General features: G+C 41.7%; 1 protein-coding gene across 1 annotated transcript in view; it reads right to left on the bottom strand.

Annotated features, from left to right (window-relative positions):
• LOC136863696 (dolichyl-phosphate beta-glucosyltransferase) overlaps positions 1-25,028 on the bottom strand; it is a 253,703-nt gene extending 228,675 nt beyond the window's left edge. The window contains exons 1-2 of the mRNA XM_067140056.2: positions 24,981-25,028; positions 24,550-24,736 (exon numbers count right to left, since the gene is read on the bottom strand). Coding sequence (XP_066996157.2) covers positions 24,550-24,736; positions 24,981-25,028 — 235 coding nt within the window. The remainder of the gene's footprint in view (positions 1-24,549; positions 24,737-24,980) is intronic.
• Positions 25,029-25,503: the final 475 nt, after the last annotated feature.

The raw sequence follows: 25,503 nt of genomic DNA on the forward strand, positions 1-25,503 counted from the left end.
GAAGAATAGTAAGAAACTACTAGCATTCTAGTCAAAAATATGATAAGTACAGAAACATTTCAGTCAAACGTATGGTAACAGTCTATTTACAACAAAGTGCAGGGCATTATATAATTACTGAATGAACAAAAAAAACCAAAGCGGTAGGTTCAAGTCCCGTTTACTGTATGCATTCTAGTCCAGCTGAAGACTTATCCAGAGACAAAACAAAATATCCTACAACTCCACCAAAAAAATACAGACGAGCTCATCAAAACAAACAAAGTTCTGAATTTTCCTCCAGCTGAAGGACCTCATAATTATGTTATACGATTTATGACCCACTGACTATTTTTTATGAATTTCAGGAATATTGAGGTGTCAGAAATTTTGTCACGCAGGAGTTTTTCGGGCTAGCACCATGGTCTACCCCCAAGGCCCAGACATTGATTCCCGACCTGCTCAGGAATTTTTGCCAGGTGAGGACTTGTCTGACGTCCATTCAGCCCATGTGAGGACAACTGAGGAGATAGCTGAGGATGAGATAGCAGCCCCAGTCTAGAAAACCAAGAGTAATGGGACTAGGATTTATATGCATATACGCATCACCGCATAATCTGTACGCCTTTGGGCTGAGCAATGGCTGCATGGTAGGTCAAGGTCCATCAGAGCTGCTGTGCCATGGGGATTGATTTGGAATAAACCTACCGAAACAAGGGTGGTGTATCTGAACACCTTCAAGTTACTACCAGACATTACAATACACAAAGACAGATGAAAACCGAACTAACAGAATAAAAAAACAGTTAACAATAAAAATTAAAAGCAAATCTAAAATTGACTTTTAAACACCATAAAACAGGCCACAATCCCTCATAAAACGGATGACAAGGTCTAATGACTGTTCATCATCTTGTACAATGAGGGAGATGGTATTCAGAATTTTCAGACTACGGCGCATACCGGCCATGTCCGCGCACTCCGTAAGGATGCGTACTATGGTCAGATGACCACCGCAATTACACATCACGGGGATTTCTGCCTTCAGGAAGTAGGAGTGCATTCCTGTATCACGACTAGAGACGGGAATTTGCCTTTTTTTTCCTGTTCAAAAATGTAGGCATTTGAGATATAAATCCGTTTTAGGGTCTTTTAGCTAAATTTCGTTGGTTTTATTGTGCCTATAAATGCCTATTTCAGGGGTTTGTGCCTATATGGAGCATAAATGCCTATTTGATGCCTTTTGACTGTATTTTTAAAAAGCCAATTTTCTTCCAGTGAATTATATTGTAGCTATTGTGCTCAACAGAATTATCTTCTCCTTTTTCAATATCTGTTTACCCCACGAACAAAAATGGGAATTCTCAGAAGTCACCAGAAATAGGTCTAGGGAAATTTCCATCAGGAGTAACAAGGAACAATTTGACCTCGAAGCCTTCAACCCCTCCAACCTCCCAAGACATATGAGGAATGAGTTAGCTGGAAAATTTATCATGTCCAATAACAGACCATTTATATTGGTATTATAGATTTACTCATTCGGGACAAATATTTCAGATTCCCTATGGGAATCAACATCTATATCATCTGATAGCCAAGCAGGCATCATTTTTGGTAATGAGACAAAGTCTCTCATAGTGCATTGGCACTGCCGGTAGCTCCAAGTAGCCTACGCAGTGGCCTCCACGGTATGCACTAGCCAGCATCTTGGTAGGTGTGCTAGGTACCAACTGATGAGCCCAACCTAGCACACGAGAGCAAAATGCTGGCAACCAGGAATGAGTTAGCTGGAAAATTTATCATGTCCAATAACAGACCATTTATATTGGTATTATAGATTTACTCATTCGGGACAAATATTTCAGATTCCCTATGGGAATCAACATCTATATCATCTGATAGCCAAGCAGGCATCAATTTTTGGTAAAGAAACAAAGTCTCTCATAGTGCATTGGCACTGCCGGTGGCTCAAAGTAGCCTACCAGTGACCTCCACGGTATGCACTAGCCAGCATCTTGGTAGGTGTGCTAGGTACCAACTGATGAGCCCAACCTAGCACACGAGGGCAAAACGCTGGCAACCAGGAATGAGTTAGTTGCAAAATTCATAATGTCCAATAACGGACCAACTCATTCGGGACAAATATTTCAGATTCCGTATGGGAATCAACACCTATATCAATTTCAAATTACGTGTTTTTTAATTTTCAACAAGGGTGGCGGCCTTGTGGGCACACATGATGGACTATCTATTGCAGGCAACAGAAAATAGTCTTCGTGACAGCTGGCCTGGCTGACCAAAAGAAATAAAATATTCACAAATCTGAGATTTAAAGTGCCTCCGTTTTCTTTCTTCTTCTTTCCAAATTTGGCCGCCTATGGACCCTATTGATCCTAAGGCTTTCTCTTCTTCTTCTTCTTCTCCTCCCAGAACCTCTTCATCCTTTCACTTCTAATCTTCCTTTCTTTCTCAGATATTACGAATTTGGATCTAAATTTTGGTGGTTACTCCTGGAATGTCTTGATGCTGTACACTCGGCTTCTAAATTCTTTTCTGTTGTGAATCATAACCATTGTAATTCTACTTTCTATTGCATCTTTTTTTTTACCTCTTCAACCCACTTCATCAAAGCTTTTAGTCCAGTGACGTACTTGAATAGTTTCTTGGATAGCCGTTTCTCATCCATTCTTCCTATATGGCCATAGAATTTTAGCCTTCGCTTTCGCATGGTGACAGTGATTTTTTCGGTGTATTTGTAGAGATCATCATTTTTTCTAGTCCTCCACTCCCTATCAGCATTTTTCTGTGGTCCTAAAATTTTCCTTAAGATTCTCCTCTCCCTTTTTTCGAGATCTTGAAGCTCACCCTTTTTATTCATTGCCTGGCTCCCTGAAGTTTTACCAATGTGTGTAGTGTCTAAGTTTTGCTTTCATTCTTCTATATAAGTAAGAATACTGCTAGGGCCAGCTTGGTGGGTCCTTGGTAAGCATAAAGGACGTATCTCTCCTCTACACTACTCCGGTATCATTTCACGTCTTTTTTTATTATAATTTTCACCCAGTAAACTCAACACGATACTGCCAAATTATAACTAAAAATCCTTGAAGACATATTTCCATGTAAATTACTAATTCCCTTTTTCATACTTTAAAGTTTTGTACTTCTAGATACATCATTTCTAACGTGTGTTTGAGTCATCAGTCCACAGACTGGTTTGACGCAGCTTTCCATGCCACCATATCCTGTGCTAACCTTTTCATTTCTACGTAACTATTGCATCCTACATCTGCTTGTCATATTCATACCTTAGTCTAACCCTACTGTTCTTACCACCTACACTTCCTTCAAAAACCAACTGAACAATTCCTGGGTGTCTTAAGATGTGTCCTATCATTCTATCTCTTCTTCTCGTCAAATTTAGCCAAATCGATCTCCTCTCACCAATTCGATTCAGTATCTCTTCATTCGTGATTCGATCTATCCATCTCACCTTCAACATTCTTCTGTAACACCACATTTCAAAAGCTTCTATTCTCTTTCTTTCTGAGCTAGTTATCGTCCATGTTTCACTTCCATACAATGCCACGCTCCACAGGAAAGTCTTCAAAAACATCTTTCTGATTCTGATATCAATGTTTGAAGTGAGCAAATTTCTTTTCTTAAGAAAGCTCTTCCTTGCTTGTGCTAGTCTGCATTTTATGTCCTCCTGACTTCTGCCATCGTTAGTTATTTTACTACCCAAGTAACAACATTCATCTACTTCCTTTAACACTTCATTTCCTAATCTAATGTTTCCTACATCACCTGCCTTCGTACGACTGCACTCCATTACTTTTGTCTTGGACTTATTTATTTTCATCTGGTACTCTTTACCCAAGAATTCATCCATACCATTCAGCAACTTTCAAATCAAAAATTAGATGTATGGTTTTTCAGGCGTTTGCTCTATTAACCAGCGTGTCGTCTTAGGTCTGACACTAGACTCTTCAGAGTGGGATGTGTCAGACCCAACCAACTGATGCTGGGGTGTATGCAGGTGAACTTATCAGAAGCCTATTTGAGAGGCACAGTCTGATAGAGCAAACGCCTGAAAAACCATACATCTAATTTTTTATTTGATTTTTTATGTGCTCTATTGGTGGAAAAATATCTAATTCCCTTCATGGGAACTTAGAATTTCCATTCGGAATTGCTAGGCGGGCATTAATTCCATTGTGGAGTTTTATCTCCCGTATGCAGTTATCAGACTACATACATACATACATTATCATTATAGACTGTTATGCCTTTCAGCGTTCAGTCTGCAAGCCTCTGTGAATTTACTAAACGTCGCCACAATCGACGATTTGCAACTAGTGTTGTGGCCTCATTTAGTTCTATACCTCTTATCTTTAAATCGTTAGAAACCGAGTCTAACCATCGTCGTCTTGGTCTCCCTCTACTTCTCTTACCCTCCATAGCAGAGTCCATTATTCTACTAGGTAACCTATCCTCCTCCATTTGCCTCACATGACCCCACCACCGAAGCCGGTTTATGCGTACAGCTTCATCCATCGAGTTCATTCCTAAATTAGCCTTTATCTCCTCATTCCGAGTACCCTCCTGCTTTTGTTCCCACCTGTTTGTACCAGCAATCATTCTTGCTACTTTCATGTCTGTTACTTCTAACTTATGAATAAGATATCCTGAGTCCACCCAGCTTTCGCTCCCGTAAAGCAAAGTTGGTCTGAAAACAGACCGATGTAAAGATAGTTTCGTCTGGGAGCTGACTTCCTTCTTACAGAATACAGTCGATCGCAGCTGCGAGCTCACTACATTAGCCTTACGGCACCTTCATTCAATCTCACTTACTATATTACCATCCTGGGAGACCACACAACATAAATACTTGAAATCATCGACCTGTTCTAGCTTTGTATCACCAATCTGACATTCAATTCTGTTGAATTTCTTACCTACTGACATCAATTTAGTCTTCGAGAGGCTAATTTTCATACCATACTCATTGCACCTATTTTCAAGTTCCACGATATTAGACTGTAGGCTTTCGGCACAATCTGCCATTAAGACCAAGTCATCAGCATAGGCCAGACTGCTTACTACATTTCCACCTAATTGAATCCCTCCCTGCCATTTTATACCTTTCAGCAGATGATCCATGTAAACTACAAACAGCAAAGGTGAAAGATTACAGCCTTGTCTAACCCCTGTAAGTACCCTGAACCAAGAACTCATTCTGCCATCAATTCTCACTGAACCCCAATTGTCAACATAAATGCCATTGATTGCTTTTAATAATCTGCCTTTAATTCCATAGTCCCCCAGTATGGCGAACATCTTTCCCCTCGGTACCCTGTCATATGCTTTCTCTAGATCTACGAAACATAAACACAACTTCCTATTCCTCTCGTAGCATTTTTCAATTACCTGGCGCATACTGAAAATCTGATCCTGACAGCCTCTCTGTGGTCTGAAACCAAACTGGTTTTCATCCAACTTCCTTTCAACGACTGATCGCACCCTCCCTTCCAAGATGCCAGTGAATACTTTGCCTGGTATACTAATCAGTGAGATACCTCGATAGTTGTTGCAATCCTTCCTGTTCCCTTGCTTATAGATAGGTGCAATTACTGCTTTTGTCCAATCTGAAGGTACCTTACCAACACTCCACGCTAATTTTACTACTCTATGAAGCCATTTCATCCCTGCCTTCCCAATATACTTCACCATTTCAGGTCTAATTTCATCTATTCCTGCTGCCTTATGACAATGGAGTTTATTTACCATCCTTTCCACTTCCTCAAGCATAATTTCACCAACATCATTTTCCTCCTCCCCTTGAGCTTCGCTGTTCACAACACTATCAGGATGATTTCCTTTTACATTGAGAAGATGTTCAAAATATTCCCTCCACCTCTCCAGTGATTCCCTGGGATCTATTATGAGTTCACCTGAATTACTCAAAACACTGTTCATTTCCTTTTTCCCTCCCTTCCTAAGATTCTTTATTACTGTCCAGAAAGGTTTCCCTGCTGCTTGACCTAGCCTTTCCAGGTTGTTACCAAAATCTTCCCATGACTTCTTTTTGGATTCAACAATTATTTGTTTTGCTCTGTTTCTTTCATCTACATACAACTCCCTATCTGCCTCGGCCCTTGTTTGGAGCCATTTCTTATAAACCTTCTTTTTACGTTTACAAGCTGCTCTCACTTCATCATTCCACCAAGATGTTCGCCTTTTCCCATCTTTACACACAGTTGTTCCAAGGCATTCCCTGGCTGTTTCTACTACAGCATCCCTGTATGCCACCCATTCACTTTCTATATCCTGAACCTGCTTAGTGTCTACTGTTCGAAACTTCTCACTAATCATATCCATGTACTTCCGTCTAATTTCCTCATCCTGGAGATTTTCTACCCTTATTCGTTTGCAGACAGATTTCACTTTCTCTACCTTAGGCCTAGAGATACTTAGTTCACTACAGATCAGATAGTGGTCTGTATCATCGAAAAATCCCCGGAAAACTCATACATTCCTAACAGATTTCCTGAATTTGAAGTCTGTTAAGATATAGTCTATTATGGATCTGGTACCCCTAGCCTCCCATGTGTAGCGGTGAATAGCCTTATGCTTGAAGAATGTACTGTGCCTCTTAAATAGGCTTCTGATAAGTTCACCTGCATACACCCCAGCGTCAGTGGGTAGGGTCTGACACATCCCACTCTGAAGAGTCTAATGTCAGACCTAAGACGAAACGCTGGTTAATAGAGCAAACGCCTGAAAAACCATACATCTAATTTTGATTTGATTTTTGATATGCTCTATTGGTGGAAAAATATCTAATTCCCTTCATGGGAACTTAGAATTTCCATTCAGCAACTTCTCGAGATCTTCTGCAGTCTCAGATAAAATAACAATATCATTGGCAAATCTCAAGGTTTTGATTTCCTCTCCTTGGACTGTGATTCCCTTTCCAAATTTCTCTTTGATTTCCTTTACTGCCTGTTCTATGTAAACATTGAAAAAGAGAGGGGACAAACCGCAGCCTTGCTTCACTCCTTTCTGGATTGCTGCTTCTTTTTCAAAGCCCTCGATTCTTATAACTGCAGACTGATTTTTATACAGATTGTACATAATTCTTCGTTCTCGGTATCTGATCCCTATCATCTTCAAAATCATAAATAGCTTGGTCCAATCAACATTATCGAATGCCTTTTCTAGATCTACGAATGCCATGTACGTGGGCTTGTCCTTGATTCGATCCTCTAAGATCAGGCGTAAAGTCAGGATTGCTTCACGTGTTCCTACGTTTCTTCTGAAGTCAAATTGATCTTCTCCCAACTCAGCTTCAACTTGTTTTTCCATTCTTCTGTAAATAATACGTGTTAAAATTTTGCATGCATGAGATACTTAACTAATGGTGCGGTAGCTTTCACACCTGTCAGCACCGGCTTTCTTGGGAATAGGTATAACAACATTCAGCCGAAAATCGGATGGGACTTCCCCTGTCTCATACATCTTGCACACTAAATGAAATAACCTTGCCATGCTGGTTTCTCCTAAGGCAGTCAGTAATTCAGAGGGAATGTCATCAATTCCAGGTGCCTTGTTCCTATTTAGGTCACTCACAACTCTGTCAAACTCTGACCTCAAAATTGGGTCTCCCATTTCATCAGCATCAACAGCCTCTTCATGTTCCAGAACCAAATTATCTACATCTTTACCTTGATACAACTGTTGGATATACTCCTGCCATCTTTCTGCTTTGTCTTCTTTCCCTAGAAGTGGCTTTCCATCTGACCTTAATATTCATACACCTAGATTTCCTTTCTCCAAAGGTTTCCTTGATTTTCCTGTATGCAGCATCTACCTTTCCCAGGACCATACAGCCTTCGACATCCTTGCACTTCTCCTTCAGCCATTCTTCCTTAGCTAACTTGCACTTTATATCCACTTGATTCTTTAATCGTCTGTATTCTTTTCTGCCCTCTTCATTCCTAGCATTCTTGTATTTTCGTCGTTCATCAATCAGGTCTAGTATCTCCTGAGTTATCCACTGATTCTTAGTTGATCTTTTCTTCCTTCCTAACATTTCTTCAGCAGCCCTACTGACTTCATTTTTCATGACTCTCCACTCTTCCTCTATAGTGTTTCCTTCAGCCTTTTCATTTAGTCCTTGTGCAACATGTTCCTTGAAACAATCCCTCACACTCTTTTCTTTCAACTTGTCTAGATCCCATCTTCTTGCATTCTTTCCTTTCTTCAATTTCTTCAACTTCAGATGGCATTTCATGACCAACAAGTAGTGGTCAGAGTCCACGTCTGCTCCTGGGAAAGTTTTGCAATCCAACACCTGGTTTCTGAATCTCTCCCTATTCATAATGAAGTCTATTTGATACCTTCCAATGTCTCCAGGTCTCGTCCACGTATACAGCCGTCGTTTGTGGTCTTTGAACCAAGTATTGGCAAGGACTAAATTATGATCGGTGCAGAATTCAACCAGCCGACTTCCTCTTTCGTTCCTTTGTCCCAATCCAAATTCTCCTACTGTACTACCTTCTCTTCCCTGGCCTACCACTGCATTCCAGTCTCCCATCACAATTAGATTCTCATCACCTTTTACATATTGTATTAAATCTTCTATCTCCTCATGTATTCTTTCGATTTCTTCATCATCCGCTGAACTAGTAGGCTTATAGACCTGCACTATTGTGGTGTGTATCTTGACGACAATAATTCTTTCACTATGCTGGTCGTAGTAGCTTACGCGCTGCCCTATTTTCTTATTCATTATTAAACCGACTCCTGCATTTCCCCTGTTTGATTTTGTGTTGATAATTCGGTAGTCACCTGACCAAAAGTCTTGATGATGATGCTTGTTGTTTTAAGGGGCCTAACATCGAAGGTCATCGGCCCCAGCAAAAGTCTTGTTCTTCCTGCCAACGTACTTCACTTATACCAACTACATCTAACTTTAGCCTATCCATCTCCCTTTTCAGATTCCCTAACCTACCACAACGATTCAAACTTCTAACATTCCACGCTCCGATTCCCAGAATGTCAGCATCCATCTTCCTGATGATCGAGGTCCCCACCCGGAGATCCGAATGGGGGACTAGTTTACCTCCGAAATATTTTACCCGGGAGGAAGCCATCATCAATACACCATTCATACAGAAAGAGCTGCATGTCCTCGGGAGGTGGTTACGGCTGTAGTTTCCCGTTGCTTTCAGCCGTGTAGCAGTATCAACACAGCTAAGCCATGTTGAGTATTATTACAAAGCCGTATCAGTCAATCACCTAGACTGCCGCCCTTGCAACTACCGAAAGGCTGCTAACCCCCTTTCAATGAACCATTTGTTAGTCTGGTCTCTCAACAGATACCCAGCCGATATGGTTGCACCTGCGGCTCGGCTATCTGCATCATTGGGACACACAAGCCTCCCCACCGCGGCAAGGTCACATGGTTCGCAGAGGAGGTCATTTCTAATAGTCCTTTTTAATGAAACAAATGCATGATACTAAGCATTATTGCCAATTAGCCCAACTGTAGAAATTTAAGACATAGGGGCAATGTAATTTATGTCAATTTTATTATTTTTCAGATCAAATGTGAGAAATATACCACATAGATCAACTTACAAAATACCGCGATGCCTCTGATACGAGTACAGAAATCTGTATCAACGCAACCTTTCTACCAGTCCACTTTGGGCAGCGAGCAACAACCATTTTCTTCAGACCTATGCACTGCAATGTTGCGAGCTAATATGCCCCTGCATAAACTGGAGCATCTTCAAATTTCAACAAGCTGCCGGGAGCAATCACCAAGTTGGAGAAGAGTGGCATGCCCCTGGGTGAGTAACTTAGGATTGTGGAAGAAGTCAGGGGAAGTTTCGTCCGAACCTCTGGGAAGGCATCCGCTGTCAGCGAAATAAAACCAGATGAAGTTATTTCACTGAAGTTTTGTCCAATCACTTCATGTGATGGTGAGAGATCTTTCTCTCAGTACAAAAACATTATGCATGAGAGAACAAGACTGTTACCGGAAAACATTGAAACGATGCTTGTAAATTCCTTTCATAGTAATTGATTGTGTTATTAAATTATAAGCAATTTTTTCATGCCTATTTTACAAGTTAGTGCCTATTTAAATGCATATTTTGGATAATTTAAGAGACTATATGCCTGCCTATTGTAACTGTTTTTGGTGCCTATAATTCTTGTCTCTAATCATGACCAATCCGAAGACGACATAATGCCACTGCTTCTCTCAGAAAAAGCCAAAGGGAAGTCTTCAATACCTTCGCAGTTTCTTTAATCATTCTCAGCTTATTTGAAAGAGGGTTGGCGTGCCACTCCATCTCCAATGGGACATCACCAAATGTCTCAGCTGAGAACGAATATCACTGGCTGGAACCTTGTATGGCAATGGGAGCAATGTAACGGCCTCTTTGCCAGCCCCATCAGCTAACTCAATTTCTGCTACATCCATGTGGCTTGAGAGCCACAAAAATGTGAATCTAGTGCTAGCAACCCAACACCTGGCCAGCAGGTCCTGGATCCGCTGCACCAGCATGCACTACAGGAAACACGCATCAATAGATAGTAACGAACTCAAGGAGCCAATGACTGCAGAAAGTGCCGACATTCATTGGACAGCGCGTACCACAGTGCTTCAAGGATAACATAGAGCTCTGCTTTGTACACACTACAGGTTTCCAGTAGAGGAAATAGAAACCCCTTACTATCAACAACGAACACAGAGCATACTTTCAGTTTTGCCCTCGAACCATCCGTGTAAATAACTCCTGAACCTGGATACCGGCTAAGAGATAGGAAGAGCCTCCGATAAATGGAGGGGTCTGTCTTCACTTTTGGGGCAGTGTGCAGATCCAAAGATATTTCAGGTCGTCGTATTAACCACGGAAGTACCTTACTTGGTCGTCTTAACAAGATAAGGGACTGAGATTCTTCAAACAGTCTGTAATGGCTATCCAAGTGTATACCAACCAGCTGCGCTGCTCGTGGGTAAGCAGTGTACAGCCAACGGTTCCCATTGTGGAATACGTAGGGATAGTTTGGGTGAAGTGGCATCTGTCACAAATTTGCAGCATAGGACAACAGGCGTAGAGGCAGCACACCAGCTAAGCAATGGCGCTTGTACGGAATGGTCCTACTGCCAACCTAAACCCGCTGTGGTGGATGCTATTCAGTTTCACAAGGACACTTTGCCTTGCTGATCCATATGCTGAATTGCTGTAATCTAACCTGAATGAAATATGTGCTCTATAAAATCGTAGGAAATCTGCGCGGTTTGACCCCCATACAGTGCCGCTAAGAAACGTCAAAATATCCAGCGTCATAGCACATATGACTTAACTGACACACGTGTGGCACCCTAGATAAATTTATTATTGAAAAGGAGCCCAAGAAATAGCTGTCAACTGCAGGAAGAGTGACTCCCAATAAATAAAGCTCAAAATTGGGGTGAAGAGTGCGCTTCTAACAGAAGTGAACAACGGGTCTTGGCAGCTGAAAACCGAAAGCCATGTTCTAAGATCTGCTGTTCCATTCTCCCAACAGAACATTCAGTTGAACACCCCAAGTAGATTTAAGAGTCTATCCTCGTTGAGGTGTTTTAACATCTGTTTATAGACAGTATCTGGTTTAGGAGACATATCCCTGCAAAGCGCTAAGGCGCTTCGTAGTTCCCGGTCAATACAGGACGTTATAATCCTCTGAAGCTTAAGTGGCAAAACACAGATGATGGCATTCTGCCTCCTGTTCTAGAGCCAGAGCTATAATGCAGACCAAAATCATCCACATATAATGACGCTACTACTGCTGGACCAGCAGCAGCGACAATACCATTTATGGCTTTCACGAACAGAGTGACAGTGAGAACTGATCACTGTGGTACTCCACCTTTCTGAACATATTTTGCAAATATGCCTTCCCTACTCGAACACGAAATTGATGGAGGGACAAAAGCTTGCAATAAAACTGGCAAGTTACCTCGGAATTTCCAATGATGCACGAGTGAAAAAGCATGCCATATCACAATCTGGTATCATAAGCCTTTTCTAAATTGAAGAAATCAGCCACCAAATGCTGTTTTCGGAGAAACACGCCCAAGATAGAACTCTCCAGGTGTACAAAGTGGTCAGTGGTCGAGTGGGCAACTCAAAAACCACACTGGTACTCGGAACATAAGTCCTCTTTTCTCCAGACACCACACATGTTGGTGAGTCACCATTCTCTCAAATAGTTTATACAGACAGTTAGTGAGAAAATAGGTCTGTAACGTCCTGCACACCTAGGATAATTGTCATGCTCCAGGACAGGAATTATTATTCCCTCTGGCCACTGTGATGGAAGCTCACCATCTATCCACATTCAGTTGAACACTCCAAGAAGATTTAAGAGGCTATCGTCGTTGATTTTTTTTTAACATCTGTTTATAGACCGTATCTGGTTTAGGAGACATATCCCTGCAAAGCGCCAAGGCGCTTCGTGGTTCCCGGTCAATACAGGACGTTATAAACCTCTGAAGCTTAAGTGGCAAAACACAGATGATGGCATTCTGCCTCCTGTTCTAGAGCCAGGAAATCAGGATGGTCATTCCCGGAACCAGATATCTGCAAAATGATTTGCTAGATGATCAGCAACCATGAGTGGATCAGTTACGATACTGCCTGCAATGTTAATTTCCCGGTACTGAAAATGGTCCTTGTACTCCTAAAACGCATCAAAGTTTAGTTCACACTTGAGATAATGGTGTGTGTGATGTCGTGATGGTATATATCTTTCCCATGAAGCTCTCTTACCCTGTCAAATAAAAACTCACGACTTAGCACACAGTTTTTCAAATGTTACCAAGTTGGTCACAGTAGGCTGCCTAAGATACCATCTATGAACGCGACGTCATTCTTTTATAGCTGCCGCAATTTCTTCGTTTCACCAAGAAACGAGTTTTCGTGAAGGGGTCCCAGAAAAAAAGATGGAATGGACTCCTCAGCAGCAGCAGCAAGAATAACTTGAATGATATAAGTTATATCATCGTCTACACTCCGGCTATTTGCATCATTAAAGACAGCTAGTGAAGTGAACTTTGGCCAATTTAAGAATCCATTGAAGAGGAGCATTAATGGATTTCTGTTTCAACCACAGGTTATTGTGTGCAACCCACTGAAGCAACGAAAAGAGTGCATGGCTGCACAGACCAACGTGAATGTGGGAGAAGGTATGGTGTGCTACGCTGAAATGTGTTGATTTCCCTGTATTCAAAATTCATAAATCCAGTTCTATTAACTGTTCCAACTCCCTTCCCCTGGAGCCAGGCATTTCAGAGCCCCATAAAGGATGATGGGCATTAGCATCGCCCAATACAAGGAAAGGAGGTAAAGCTGATTTATAAGATCAATTACATCAATGATATTAAGAAGCTGGCCTGGTGGGAAATAAACATTAGAAACCGTAGTTATGACAGGCAACAAAACACATACCGCTACTGCCTCCAGCTGTATTCTCAGTGGAACCGCTTTGCTGTAGGTATCAAACCAAACCCCATGGCACTACATCCCTTCAAGGGCCTTGGTCTACCAAGCAACCGCTGCTCAGCCCAAAGGCCTGCAGATTATGAGGTGTCATGTGGTCAGCAAGAAGAATCCTCTCAGCCGTTATTCTTAGCTTTCTAGACCGGGGCTGCTATCTCACCGTCAGATAGCTCCTCAATTCTACTAATCATGTAGGCTGAGTGAACCTTGAACCAGCCCTCAGATCCAGGTAAAAATCCCTCACCTGGCCAGGAATCGAACCCGGGGCCTCCGGGTAAGAGGCAGGCACGCTACCCCTACACCACGGAGCCGGCCGCTGTAGGTATCAGAACAAGTAAAAATACCAACACCACTAGAGGCCCAGTTAACATACCGTAATTCCATTGTGTCGAAATTTTTCAAGACCGTATGATGACCCGGTCTGAGATTAGTTTCTTGAATACAGACTATTACTTGCCACGAACTGACTGATTAGCTGGCACAGCTCAAAAAGATGCCAGTCATAACCATTACAATTCCACTGTAACAATGACATAGTATGGACATTTTAGAGGAATTTAGGTTGTAGGTAGCGAGACACTTTTTAACCTACACCAACATCTCAATCTGAAGATGAGATAGATGCTCAACGTTCAGGTGATGTACACCTTGAGCTTTGACTTTTGGGGGGAGGGGGGGTTTCCTTCTACAGTGGAATAACGCACATTTTCCAGCAGGAGTATCTGCTGGCACTGACACAGACCCTCCGGATGGACGCCATGTTCCCCTTTCGCAGGAGGTGGTGGGTAGAGACTGGTAAGTGTGGCCTCCTTTCCTTGTTTGAACAGGCTTGAAGGTTAATTCCAAGCCCTGGTCGACAATGCCACTAGCTTGGACGCAACTTTCGCCAACCTCTTGGGGGAAGGAGATTCCATTTTCTTTCTCCCCTGCTGTGCCGGCTAGGCAACCCAAGTGGCCGAAGGTTGGGCGGCCCCAAACTTCGAGCTTTTTTTACTCTTTGTGACGCTGCTCACAGAAACAACTGCCGCCTAGGGCGCAACGATCTTCACACGTGTTTATGAAACAAATTAAAACCTGGTAAACTCCGTGCTGTCATGCTCAACTCTAGTGTCTTCATAGGTTCATACACAGAATTAAACTTTTGGTGTGCTTCCTGGTAGGAAAGACCATCCAGTGTCTTGATCTCTGATATTCTTCTCACTGAGATAGACTAGACAATTTCTATCTCGAGGAGAATGAAGACCAGGCCAGTTAGTGCATCTGTTTGGAGGAGTGCACTCTTCCACGCCATGAGCTTCTTTTCCACATGTATCACACACAGACTGATTCAAACGAGATACCACATGTCCAAACCTTTGGCATTATAGCACGCCAGGGGAGGCAGGATGTATGGCCTCGCATCATAACAATAGGTTGTAACCTCGACTTTTCCTGGTTCACTGACAACTTGAAGGAGACCATGAAGGCACCGGTGGCAATAACTTCACCGCTGACTGTGCGTAATGCACCAGACGTGTCTCACGCCACTGTTCTTCATTTCTTTCATCAACTCATCATCAGTGGTCAAGATGAGATCGCTGTGGAAGATGACTCCGCAAACCAGATTCAAGGATTTATACTCTTCCCTTCTGATGGGGATTTCGCCAAAGTGGTTGCACTTAAGCAAATGATCAGCCGGAACTACAGTGCACATCTTTAATAACAAACTACTACTGCGCATTTTCTTGAGGTCCTCAAGTTTGCCGCAGACACCTTCTACTGAAAAAGATAGACTTCACCAGCTTGAGATCTCCCCCATTGGTTCTGGTAGCAACCAGGAACCCATAGTTCCACGCTGCACTTGTTCCCAGTGGATTGATCCTCTGAGTGAATCAAAATTTAAAGACTTGGGTAATGGGCCACCCTGGACAGACCTGAGGGGTTTCAAAGACATATCAGAATGCATCCTTCCCAAATGCCACCCGCTCCAATTAGTGACCTATGTAGTCAAACCAAGCAGCCACAGCAATACCTACCTGGTCACAGCAGGTATTGGACGGGGTCCAATGTTGTATGATGCCTTATATGGGCTGACTGAGGCAATGAGCACCAGGACTCCCTTTCTCAAATCACCCACAATAGCATGTATCCCATAACGTATAACAAGTGATAAGTAAAGATAAAGAATAAACAAATAACAACCTATTCAATGCCAAACCCATATACTGTATACATATATATATACATTGACTTAGCAAATGTCACGGGATAGTCACCTAATAGCGTGTGGGGCCTCCTCTGGCCTTGCAAACTGCAGTGAGATGCCGTGGAAGTGAGTCGACAAGTCCATGGTAGTCCTCTGGACGCAGATGACATCAAATCGTTTGCAGAGCGGCCGCCAATGCTGGTCTGTTCGTGGATGCAGGATCCATGGCACGGAGCCTGCATTCCAGGACATGTTCATTCCACATGCAGCGCCCAGGCGGTTCTGCGGTGTTTCAAGATGATAACGCACCACCACATCGCTCCCACGTCGCCCGGGAATGGGTGGAGATGGTGCCCGAGCAGCTCAACATACCGCGTACCATTCAAAGTCTCTTCCAGAACAGCTAGGGGGCCCATTCCATACCAGGAAAAATGCACCCCAGACCATAACAGAGACACCAGTGCCCTGGACCACACCTTTGAGGCAGGCAGGATCCATCGCATCATGTGGTCTGCGTCATACACGATGCCTCCCATCGGCATGGTGCAGTTGAAATCATAATTTGTCTGACAATATCACATTACGCCACTGTTCCAGTGTCCATCCCTGGTGACTGGCGACAAATGAGCGTCATTGTGCCCGATGACGTTGGGTTAACAGTGGCACACGTGTGCGGCGCCAGCTCCCATAACCCATAGAACCCATGTTCCTACTGATTGTCCACTGGGAGACGTGTCTAGCACGGCCTGTGTTGAACTGAGCCATGATTTGTTGCACGGTTGCCCGTCTGTCACTATTGACAATCTGTCTCAGATGTCGCCTGTCACGGTTATCGAGGGCGGCTGAACGGCCGGTCGTTCGTCTGTTGTGGACAGTGACAACCGCATTCAACCATTCACTATACACCCTAGACACGGTTGATCGAATGAATGATACAGATGTTGATTCCCATAGGGAATCTGAAATATTTGTCCCGAATGAGTAAATTTATAATACCAATATAAATGGTCCGTTATTGGACATTATAATTTTTCCAGCTACCAGTTCCGAAATCGCACTTCCCATCCGTCGGACACTGACCACCATACCCCGTTTGAACGGTGTCAGCTCACGACGACGTTCCATGTTACATCTGTCACATGCACAGCCACTGCTCACAAGATCTTCTATACAACTGCCGCTGGCACAGGGGGTGAGTGGTGCGCAGACAACACACCTGCGCATCAGTGCTCCGCTATCCCATGACATTTGCTCAGTCAGTGTATATACACACACACACACACATCTCTGAGCGCCATTCCTTGTCCGCCCAACCTGTACATATACGTTTTGCTGCAGTACCTAATTCACTGAACTCATATGTACGAGATACAGTGTCACACTTTGAATTTTCGTTGGAATGTTCAAAGAAACTCTGTACGGCAGATATACCACTCCATTTCACATGTTTTGAAAGCGGTCTAATGTTATTTCAGCTTTGTTGGAGTGAAACTTCGTTCCCACTATCATGTAGCCATCATGGTGTCTTGGAAGTATACACTCATCTCTTGTTGACAAAGAAATTGAATACTTCCTATTAAAAAGTGATTCTGGAGAAGAATTTTTTGATGAGGAAGATGGAGAGTATATAGTGGACGATACAGAACTACAAGGACGTGTCAATGTGGTACTGATGAATCTGATGAGGAATTGTCACCACCTCCTGAATACCACCTGCACTTTCTTTTTTTACAGAAATATTGCACCTTAAATTTGTTTGTGGGTCATACTTAAGCCTTTCACATCATAGCCTCATTATACATTGTTCTGAAGATGTGTCAATGTGGCACCAGCGGTTTCATGGCACGCTACGGGACTTGACAACAGCTCAAATCTCACTCCGTTGCTCACATCCGCGTTACTGGAACAACATGGTGTGGCAGTTGATTAATACTTTGTGTTCTGAGTGAAGAAGTATCAGTGATAACAAGTGATGAATTCAAAAAAGTGTTTGCTGTCATTTACTGTGAGCAAGAAACTGAGAAGCTGAAAATATCAGAAATTGTGCTGCCGGCAAAAAATATGATATTGATGAATCATGTATTCACAATTGGAGGAAGAAGAAAACGTTATTAAAAAGTAACAATGATTGTAAAGCTTTCCAAGGGCAGAGTACACAGTTTCCTGAAATTGAAGAATGGCATCGTAAATACGTGACCGAAAGACATGAAATAGCTTATGGTGTATCGACTGAAATGTATCAACGCAAATCATTAGAGATCACAAATGAACTTAAAAAGGAGGGTTTTAATGCAAGCTGTGGGTGGATACGGAGCTTTTATCGAAGAAACAGATTGTGTATGTGAAGAAATACGTCTATTTCCAGTCTCCCTGTTGCCTACGAAAAGCAATGCTGTATGGTAATGTTATGCATGTTAGCTGATGGAACCAAACTTTCTGCGTATGTGGTTCTGAAAAGAAAACCACTTCCGAAAGGGAATTTGCCATCTGGTATTTTCGTTTGAGCCCAGTCATGGACAGTGAGCTAATTGAGGACTGGGTGAAATGCGTTCAGTAAAGTCGCCTGGGAGCTTTATTGCTGAAGAGCCTGCTTGTGCCCAACAGTTATTGCGGCCATACTACAGATACCGTTAACCAGCTGATAAGTAAAGGAAAATCTGATCTGGCAATAATTTCAGGAGGGCTGACCTCTATGCTACAGCAATTGGTTGGTTGTGTGAACTGCCCTTACAAAGCTGAATTGAAACAGCTCCACACCAAGTGGATGACGTCTGCCAGTGATTACGCACTGACAACAACGTCGTTAGAAATTCAGATGTGCGGGTCTTATTTGCTGTCAGGTGGTATTCTGTATTATACGGTATTTTTTTTCCCAAATGTTCCTGATTTTGATTATACCAGTTCCAGAAAAAACAGTTTTACCTTATATTTCAGTAATAATATCACCGAGCAGAGCAGCCGTGCATGTTAACATGCTACAGCTAAGCAGCGAAGATCTGCATTTGGCAGGTGGGAAGGTTTGAACCCCACTGTCAGCTGTCCTGTTTTAATTTCCAACCAAATGCCAATACAGTTCCTATTCATAGGCCACAGCTCATTCCTTCCACTTCCTCACCCAGTTAAATTCACCATCACTCATTTCATCTTCATTATTTTGTCAACTGAAATTGGCATTAGGAAGGGCAATTGGCCATAAAAACATGCCGTAAAATATCATTTCACCTCTTCCCACACCCCGTACAGGGAAACGGGGCTAAGGGTTAGATACACACATTCCATTTTGAGCATAGTCACACACATAAGAGGCCCCTCCCCAAGCAGCACGCACATCAACATTTTGATTTAGTCTACAAGCAGCTCTCAATATGATGAAAAAGAAACCCTTTTAGTTGCCTTCTACAACAGGCTGGTCACCCCTTTTGGTCACCGCTTATGACACGCAGGGGATACCATGGGTGTATACTTCATCTGCATCCTAGTAAGTAAGGAAACTCTCATGCATAGTTTCTGCAAGATTCTGGGATACTGCCCTGTAGTCAATCCCTCCTGTCCTCAGCTTGGTGTGCTAAAAACAGAGGGGGTCCAGTGATTACTGTCGGGGGAAGTCACCAGTAACCACTGGACCCTATTGCATAAAAATTACCATTTCACATGTGACAGGAAATTGTCAGACAGGTTTACATACTAACGATTTTGTGTTTCATAAAAATTTAAGTTCACAAAATTGTCATGACAACTTCATAACCGGGAGAGTTGGCCATGCGGTTAGGAATGCGCAGCTGTGAGCTCACATCCGGGAGATAGTGGGTTTGAACCCCACTGTCAGCAGCCCTGAAGATGGTTTCCCAATTTCACACCAGGCAAGTGCTGGGGATGTACATTAATTAAGACCACGGCCGCTTCCTTCCCATTCCCGTCCCATCGTCACCATAAGACCTATCTGTGTTGGTGCGACGTAAAGCAACTAGCAAAAAAAAAAACTTCGTAGACTTTTACGACAATTTTACATATGCCTGTTTCATAAAACTTTTGTCCGGCTCCATCGCTAAATGGTTAGCGTGCTGGCCTTTGGCCACAGGGGTCCCGGGTTCGATTCCCGGAAGGGTCGGGAATTTTAACCTTAATTGGTTAATTTCCCTGGCACGGGGGCTGGGTGTATGTGTCGTCTTCATCATCATTTCATCCTCATCATGACGCGCAGGTCACCTACGGGTGTCAAATCAAAAGACCTCCATCTGGCGAGCCGAACTTGTCCTCGGACACTCCCGGCACTAAAAGCCATACGCCATTTCATTTTTCATAAAACTTTTAAACTGAGTTATTAAAAGTAAGTTATTGTAAGTTACACATAGTGTTATGAAATAGATATAAGTCATTATTTTTTTACATATTTACAAATTTGTAGAACTGTCATTGCAGAGGCGACATTTAATCCTTTGTATGAAAATCCGCAGACTGTTTCCAGTCATTCGACCGGGTCAGAAATGGAATGAATGAGGCCCCCATCTCGCAGTGAGAATAGGAAATGTGCCGGCTGCTGAAGCCTGTCGCACTCCTCTGGGGCAATGGTAAATGACTGATAGATGAGTTCAAATGTTAATGGAGAGTGTTGCTGGAATGAAAGATGACAGGGAAAACCGGAGTACCCGGAGAAAAACCTGTCCCGCCTCTGCTTTGTCCAACACAAATCTCACATGGAGTGACCAGGATTTGAACCACAGTATCCAGCAGTGAGAGGCTGGCGCACTGCCGCCTGAGACACGGAGGCTCTAGGTAATCCTGTAATGGATATACAACTTGCGAGTTCATTTTCATGAATGATTTGTAATTTACGTTCTCTTGCATACAATGAACTCCAGCAAAACAGTAGTATCAGTAGTTAGAGTGATGGAACTGACATGAGACTACACCAGTTTATTAGGCAAAGGATTAACTTTACCTTCCATTTCAGCACCCCTGTATTAGCAATAAATCAGCTGAATACATTATAAATTCAATAGGACAGCATTTGCAGTCACAAACACAGAGAAATTATTCAATCACACCTCAAGAGCAAATTTTGCGTGCACTGCACTGCCTGTTGAATATCATAATGTTAACAAAATGACTTGCCATTCTGTCTGAGTGAGTAGAAATAAAATGTAGGTTAAATTTCAGTCTTGGATTTTATCACTTATTTCTTATGTAATAACAGGTGATCATTTGTGCATCGCATTCAATGATTGAAGTCGCTCCTCAAAGCCATCTAGAACATAATATAGAAAACTTCAGATCTGACATAAAATAGTCACGTTTAAGAAACAAGTTTTTGACCGCCAGCCTCATATGTTGTGTCCATGTCCTATACCGCCAAGGCCTAATGTTCACTTTTTACATTGCAGTAAATTATTCGTAATAACTTCAATTTATGTAAATTGGATGGGCATTTTTTTGTTTCAAAGGTAATGCTTCGGGCATTTTATTGATGTAAATTAATGCACCTTTATTTTCTAAATTTTTATTTCATGAAATGATAATTCAAAGCTGAATTATTTTAGAGAGGTGGTGTTTCCTATGCTACATATGAAAAAATAGAGCCTTATGTATAATATTACAGTTACAATATTTTTATTATTATTAGTACATTAATGTGAAATTTTCTAATCTTGCATTATATGCAAATGCTGCAGTTCCTGATTACTAATGTCTATTTCACACAGACTTAACGCTCAAAAATTCACTTTTTGCCTTAAAAATATGATACAAGGAATTATTTACTAATATTTACACATGTTTATGACATGTTCCAGCAAATGTGCTTAGGGGGGCACAAAGGGTGTACACCCTTCTTACACTGTTTAGAAATGTATCTGGTCTTTTTTCCATTTACCACCTTGACTAGTACTGATCTTTCTGAATATGGAACAGTTGCATTCCTTTTTTTTTTTTTTTTTTTTTTTTTTTTTTTGGTAAATAGTAAGGGGTTTGTTACCCTCCCGCGGGAGCTGAATTGCCGCTTGGCCATCAAGCCATTCGGCAGCAAGTTCCTCAACTAAACTTGTTGTATATAGTCTTATTTAATCCAATACTAGTCCAAAACATGTATTATACATTATTAAAACGAATAAATAACTTGGAAAGTATTTTTTCCGGAACGTCCGATCAATCGGACGTTGGCGTTTTTAGATTGAATCTCAAACGTCCGATCAATCGGACATTGGTGGTTAAAGGGTTAAGTTTGACTAGTTAAAATATTTTGCATGTCACATAAGGGAAACTTGTAACGTTTATGAAACAGAAGATAGTAATGACTACAGCCCTGAAGTTCAGGCACTTATTTTTCGCTACAATAGACAGGCAAATAAGCACTTAAAATTTAGGAAATAGGCAGTAAAATAATTAAAATAGGCATTTATAATGACAAAAATGGGCACTAAAATAATAAACATGCTTTAATGCAAGCTACGTAACACACATCTGCATCACATTTTAGTACATAATCTTACATCCCCCTGACAGTGGGGATGATAGAATAACGTCAACGGTATCCTCTATCTGTTGTAAGAGGAGGAGACTGAAAGGGGGACCAGGGCCTCTCAACTTGGGAGTGTGGGTTGGTGACCACAATTCCCCTACCCGAGTCTGGCATTGCTTCCACTTAGTTGTATCAGGTTCCTCGCTGTTACCTTTCCGGTCTGACCTCCGTTGATCAACTATTGTTCTATTCTGACGCCGAAGGTATTAGATTTGCGGGGCCTAGGAAGTCTTTCATTTTCACGCTCTTAGTGGTCCTTTCCTTTCTTTGGTCGATACCTTCAGTTTTCAATGTATCAGTCCCCCCTTTTTTGCGCTCTGCTTAGTGTTAGAAGAGGATGGTTACCAAGCTGTTCTTCCTCTGAAAACGATAACCACCATCAACACTTAATTTTCCACAACAAGGAAGAAACCTGACAACCCTCTGCACCATTTGGCTTGTGAAGTTCTTAGTGGAGTTTTGTGCAATATGAATATGTAATACTGTTTGTGTAAATGTTATTTTTTATCTATTACGTTAAAAATTATTTTTCTTCATTATTAATACAGTACATTTGAATGATATTTTTTTCATTGATTAATTTCAATATGTAAATAACAGCAGAAAGTATCCACAACAACTTAAAAAAAGACTAAAAGAGGGATTAAGCTATCAAATAGGCTACGGAATCTAAAATATACAAAAAGGCAAAATAATAACTGATCCTACCGTTCCCAAACGTACGGAAACACGTTTGTCTCTATGTGACACTTCCATATATCCACCCAGATTAAAAAGGCATTTTGCCTAACTTCAGAGCTCTAGTCATGATATACTGACAAAACTGTGGAATTTGTTGCACCTGTTGAGTTTTATGAAACAGGGCCCAGTAAGTGACAGAGGTGAGACCAGAGTTAGTTTAGATCTCACACTAACCTTAATACTTTTCCTTGACAGTGGCTTAAAATAGACAGTAAGAGAGAGCATGTGTGTGTGTGTGTGTGTGTGTGTGTGTGTGTGTGTGTGTGTGTGTGTGTGTTTGGAACAATCACTCCTCAAAATCCCCCCCACCAGGAAAGTTATGGTGTGCACGAGGTAGGCCTATTACCAGAAGTTTGTACTCATGACAGTATGCCATACCAAAGCATGCCTATGGGGGAAGAGGAGTAAGGGTTACATGAGATGCTCAGACCCTGATATCAACAATTATCTAAGGTACAAATCTACATACAATGTTACCTGCAAGTCTGAAAATTCTGCTGCAAAATCTTACAAAATCAAAACTGAGGACAGTAATTTTACAGACACCAATACTTCTAGTGTTTCATGCGTTGCTTTTACCTAAATTCCTATCTCTGTTCTTTTCATTACCATATAATGGACCTGCACCTACTTGTTTTACGATTATGTTACCAGAATATTGCAGATTGATTTGGAATTATCGATTGTTTGAATAATAAGCAATAATTACTTATACTTCATTTTTTTGTCCCTATATGATCCTCTTTCATACCCAGTTTCTTACAACCAACAAACGTAATGCAAATATTGAACATATAAATAGCAAGACATCTCTATGATCGCACTGTGTACTTAGTGCCGCATGTATTTCAGCACACGTGCAGCGAGTTGGCCGTGCGGTTAGGAGAGAGCCGCTGTGAGCTTGGATTTCGGAGATACTGGATTCAAACCCCACTGTCCGCAGCCCCGAAGATGGTTTTTCGTGGTTTCCCATTTTCACACCAGGCTAATACTGGGGGTGTACCTTAATTATGACCATGGACGTTTCCTTCCCTCTGCTAGCCTTTTCCTATCCCATCGTCGCCATAAGACCTATCTGTGTTGGCGTGACGTAAAGCCAATTGTATTTCACCAAATTAAATAAAGCTATTCTAATGTAACACATCACTTCTTCCCTTATTAAATAAACTGACACAACAGGTAGGCAGTATTAGCAGCAAAAAAATTATGATAAATACATGTATTAAAAATACTCAAGTAAATTACAATTGGCTTTACGTCGCACCGACGGCGAGATAGGAAAAAGCTTGGAGTTGGAAGGAAGCAGCCGTCACCTTAATTAAGGTACAGCCCCAGCATATGACTGGTGTGAAAATGAGGAAACCACAGAAAGCCATCTACAAGGCTGCCGACAATGGGGTTCGAACCTATCTCCCGAATGTAAGCTCACAGCTCCGCGCCCCTAACTGCACGGCCAACTCGCTCGTCTACTATTCAAAGTAAAAAAAATTCCAATTCATCACTCCCATACACACGCGCAGCATCATACAAATTAAAATGGGAATGTCATCATCTGACAATATAATACTTACGTCGATGCTCCTCATTAAATGCAGGTATAATAACGCTCAGATGTACATCGCGTACATAACTCCATCGGTAATTTACAGACGGAAACATATGTCGTTTCTTGGTTCTAGGATCGTAAAAGTACTTTTCTTCCTCACTGACATAAACTACGGGTACCCGAGATGATGTCAGGTACACGTATACGCAATACTGCAATAAAGATATTAATAAAAATTACATAGGGAAAATTACTAGATAGAAAACATACTGTGAATTAAAAGAAAATAAATGATCACAACTTATACCATGATAAATAATAAGTTAAATCCTAAAAGGCCATAACGAAAGTAATCATATGGACTCCAAATAAAGTCAGAAAACATTGTGGCAATTATAACAGTATATTCTTCACTGTACACGAGAACAAATTCTAAGCGAGCCACGTAGAACACACGAGCGTACAAAAGACAGCTTCATTCGCATTGAGGTTACGTTTTAACATGCTCCTTTCATCAAATACAGATTCTAAACAAACACCAATGTCAAGGAGAACAAATAGTAGGTTCTTCTTCTTCTTCTACTACTTGATATTTGGTTGGGCTCGGTCTTTAACTAAAACCCAGTTCCAAAAAAAATAGTGGGTTAATAGTCTGTAGTGTATTTCTTCCTTGAGGAGTTTGGTTGGGATTGAATGTTCTGTTTCCCAGTCACAAGCCGTTCTTAATATTATAATTAATTTAACGCGCACAGTGTGCAAAGAATTACAATATAATTGCAAAATTTCACGAGTGATTCTGATCGCTGTTTACAATTTAAAACATGGTACCTAGTACAGTGTGCACCCCATATTAAACATACACAGTTCAAACCTGGTTCATGATAACGCTTTATATTACAAAGTTTATAATGGAACCCATGAACGGAGAACCTTGTCAGCAGGTGTCGCAGTTCATATCCACCTTGAACCCACTCGCGAT

This window comes from Anabrus simplex, chromosome 2 (assembly GCF_040414725.1).
Source record: "Anabrus simplex isolate iqAnaSimp1 chromosome 2, ASM4041472v1, whole genome shotgun sequence".
NCBI classification, from domain to species: domain Eukaryota; kingdom Metazoa; phylum Arthropoda; class Insecta; order Orthoptera; family Tettigoniidae; genus Anabrus; species Anabrus simplex.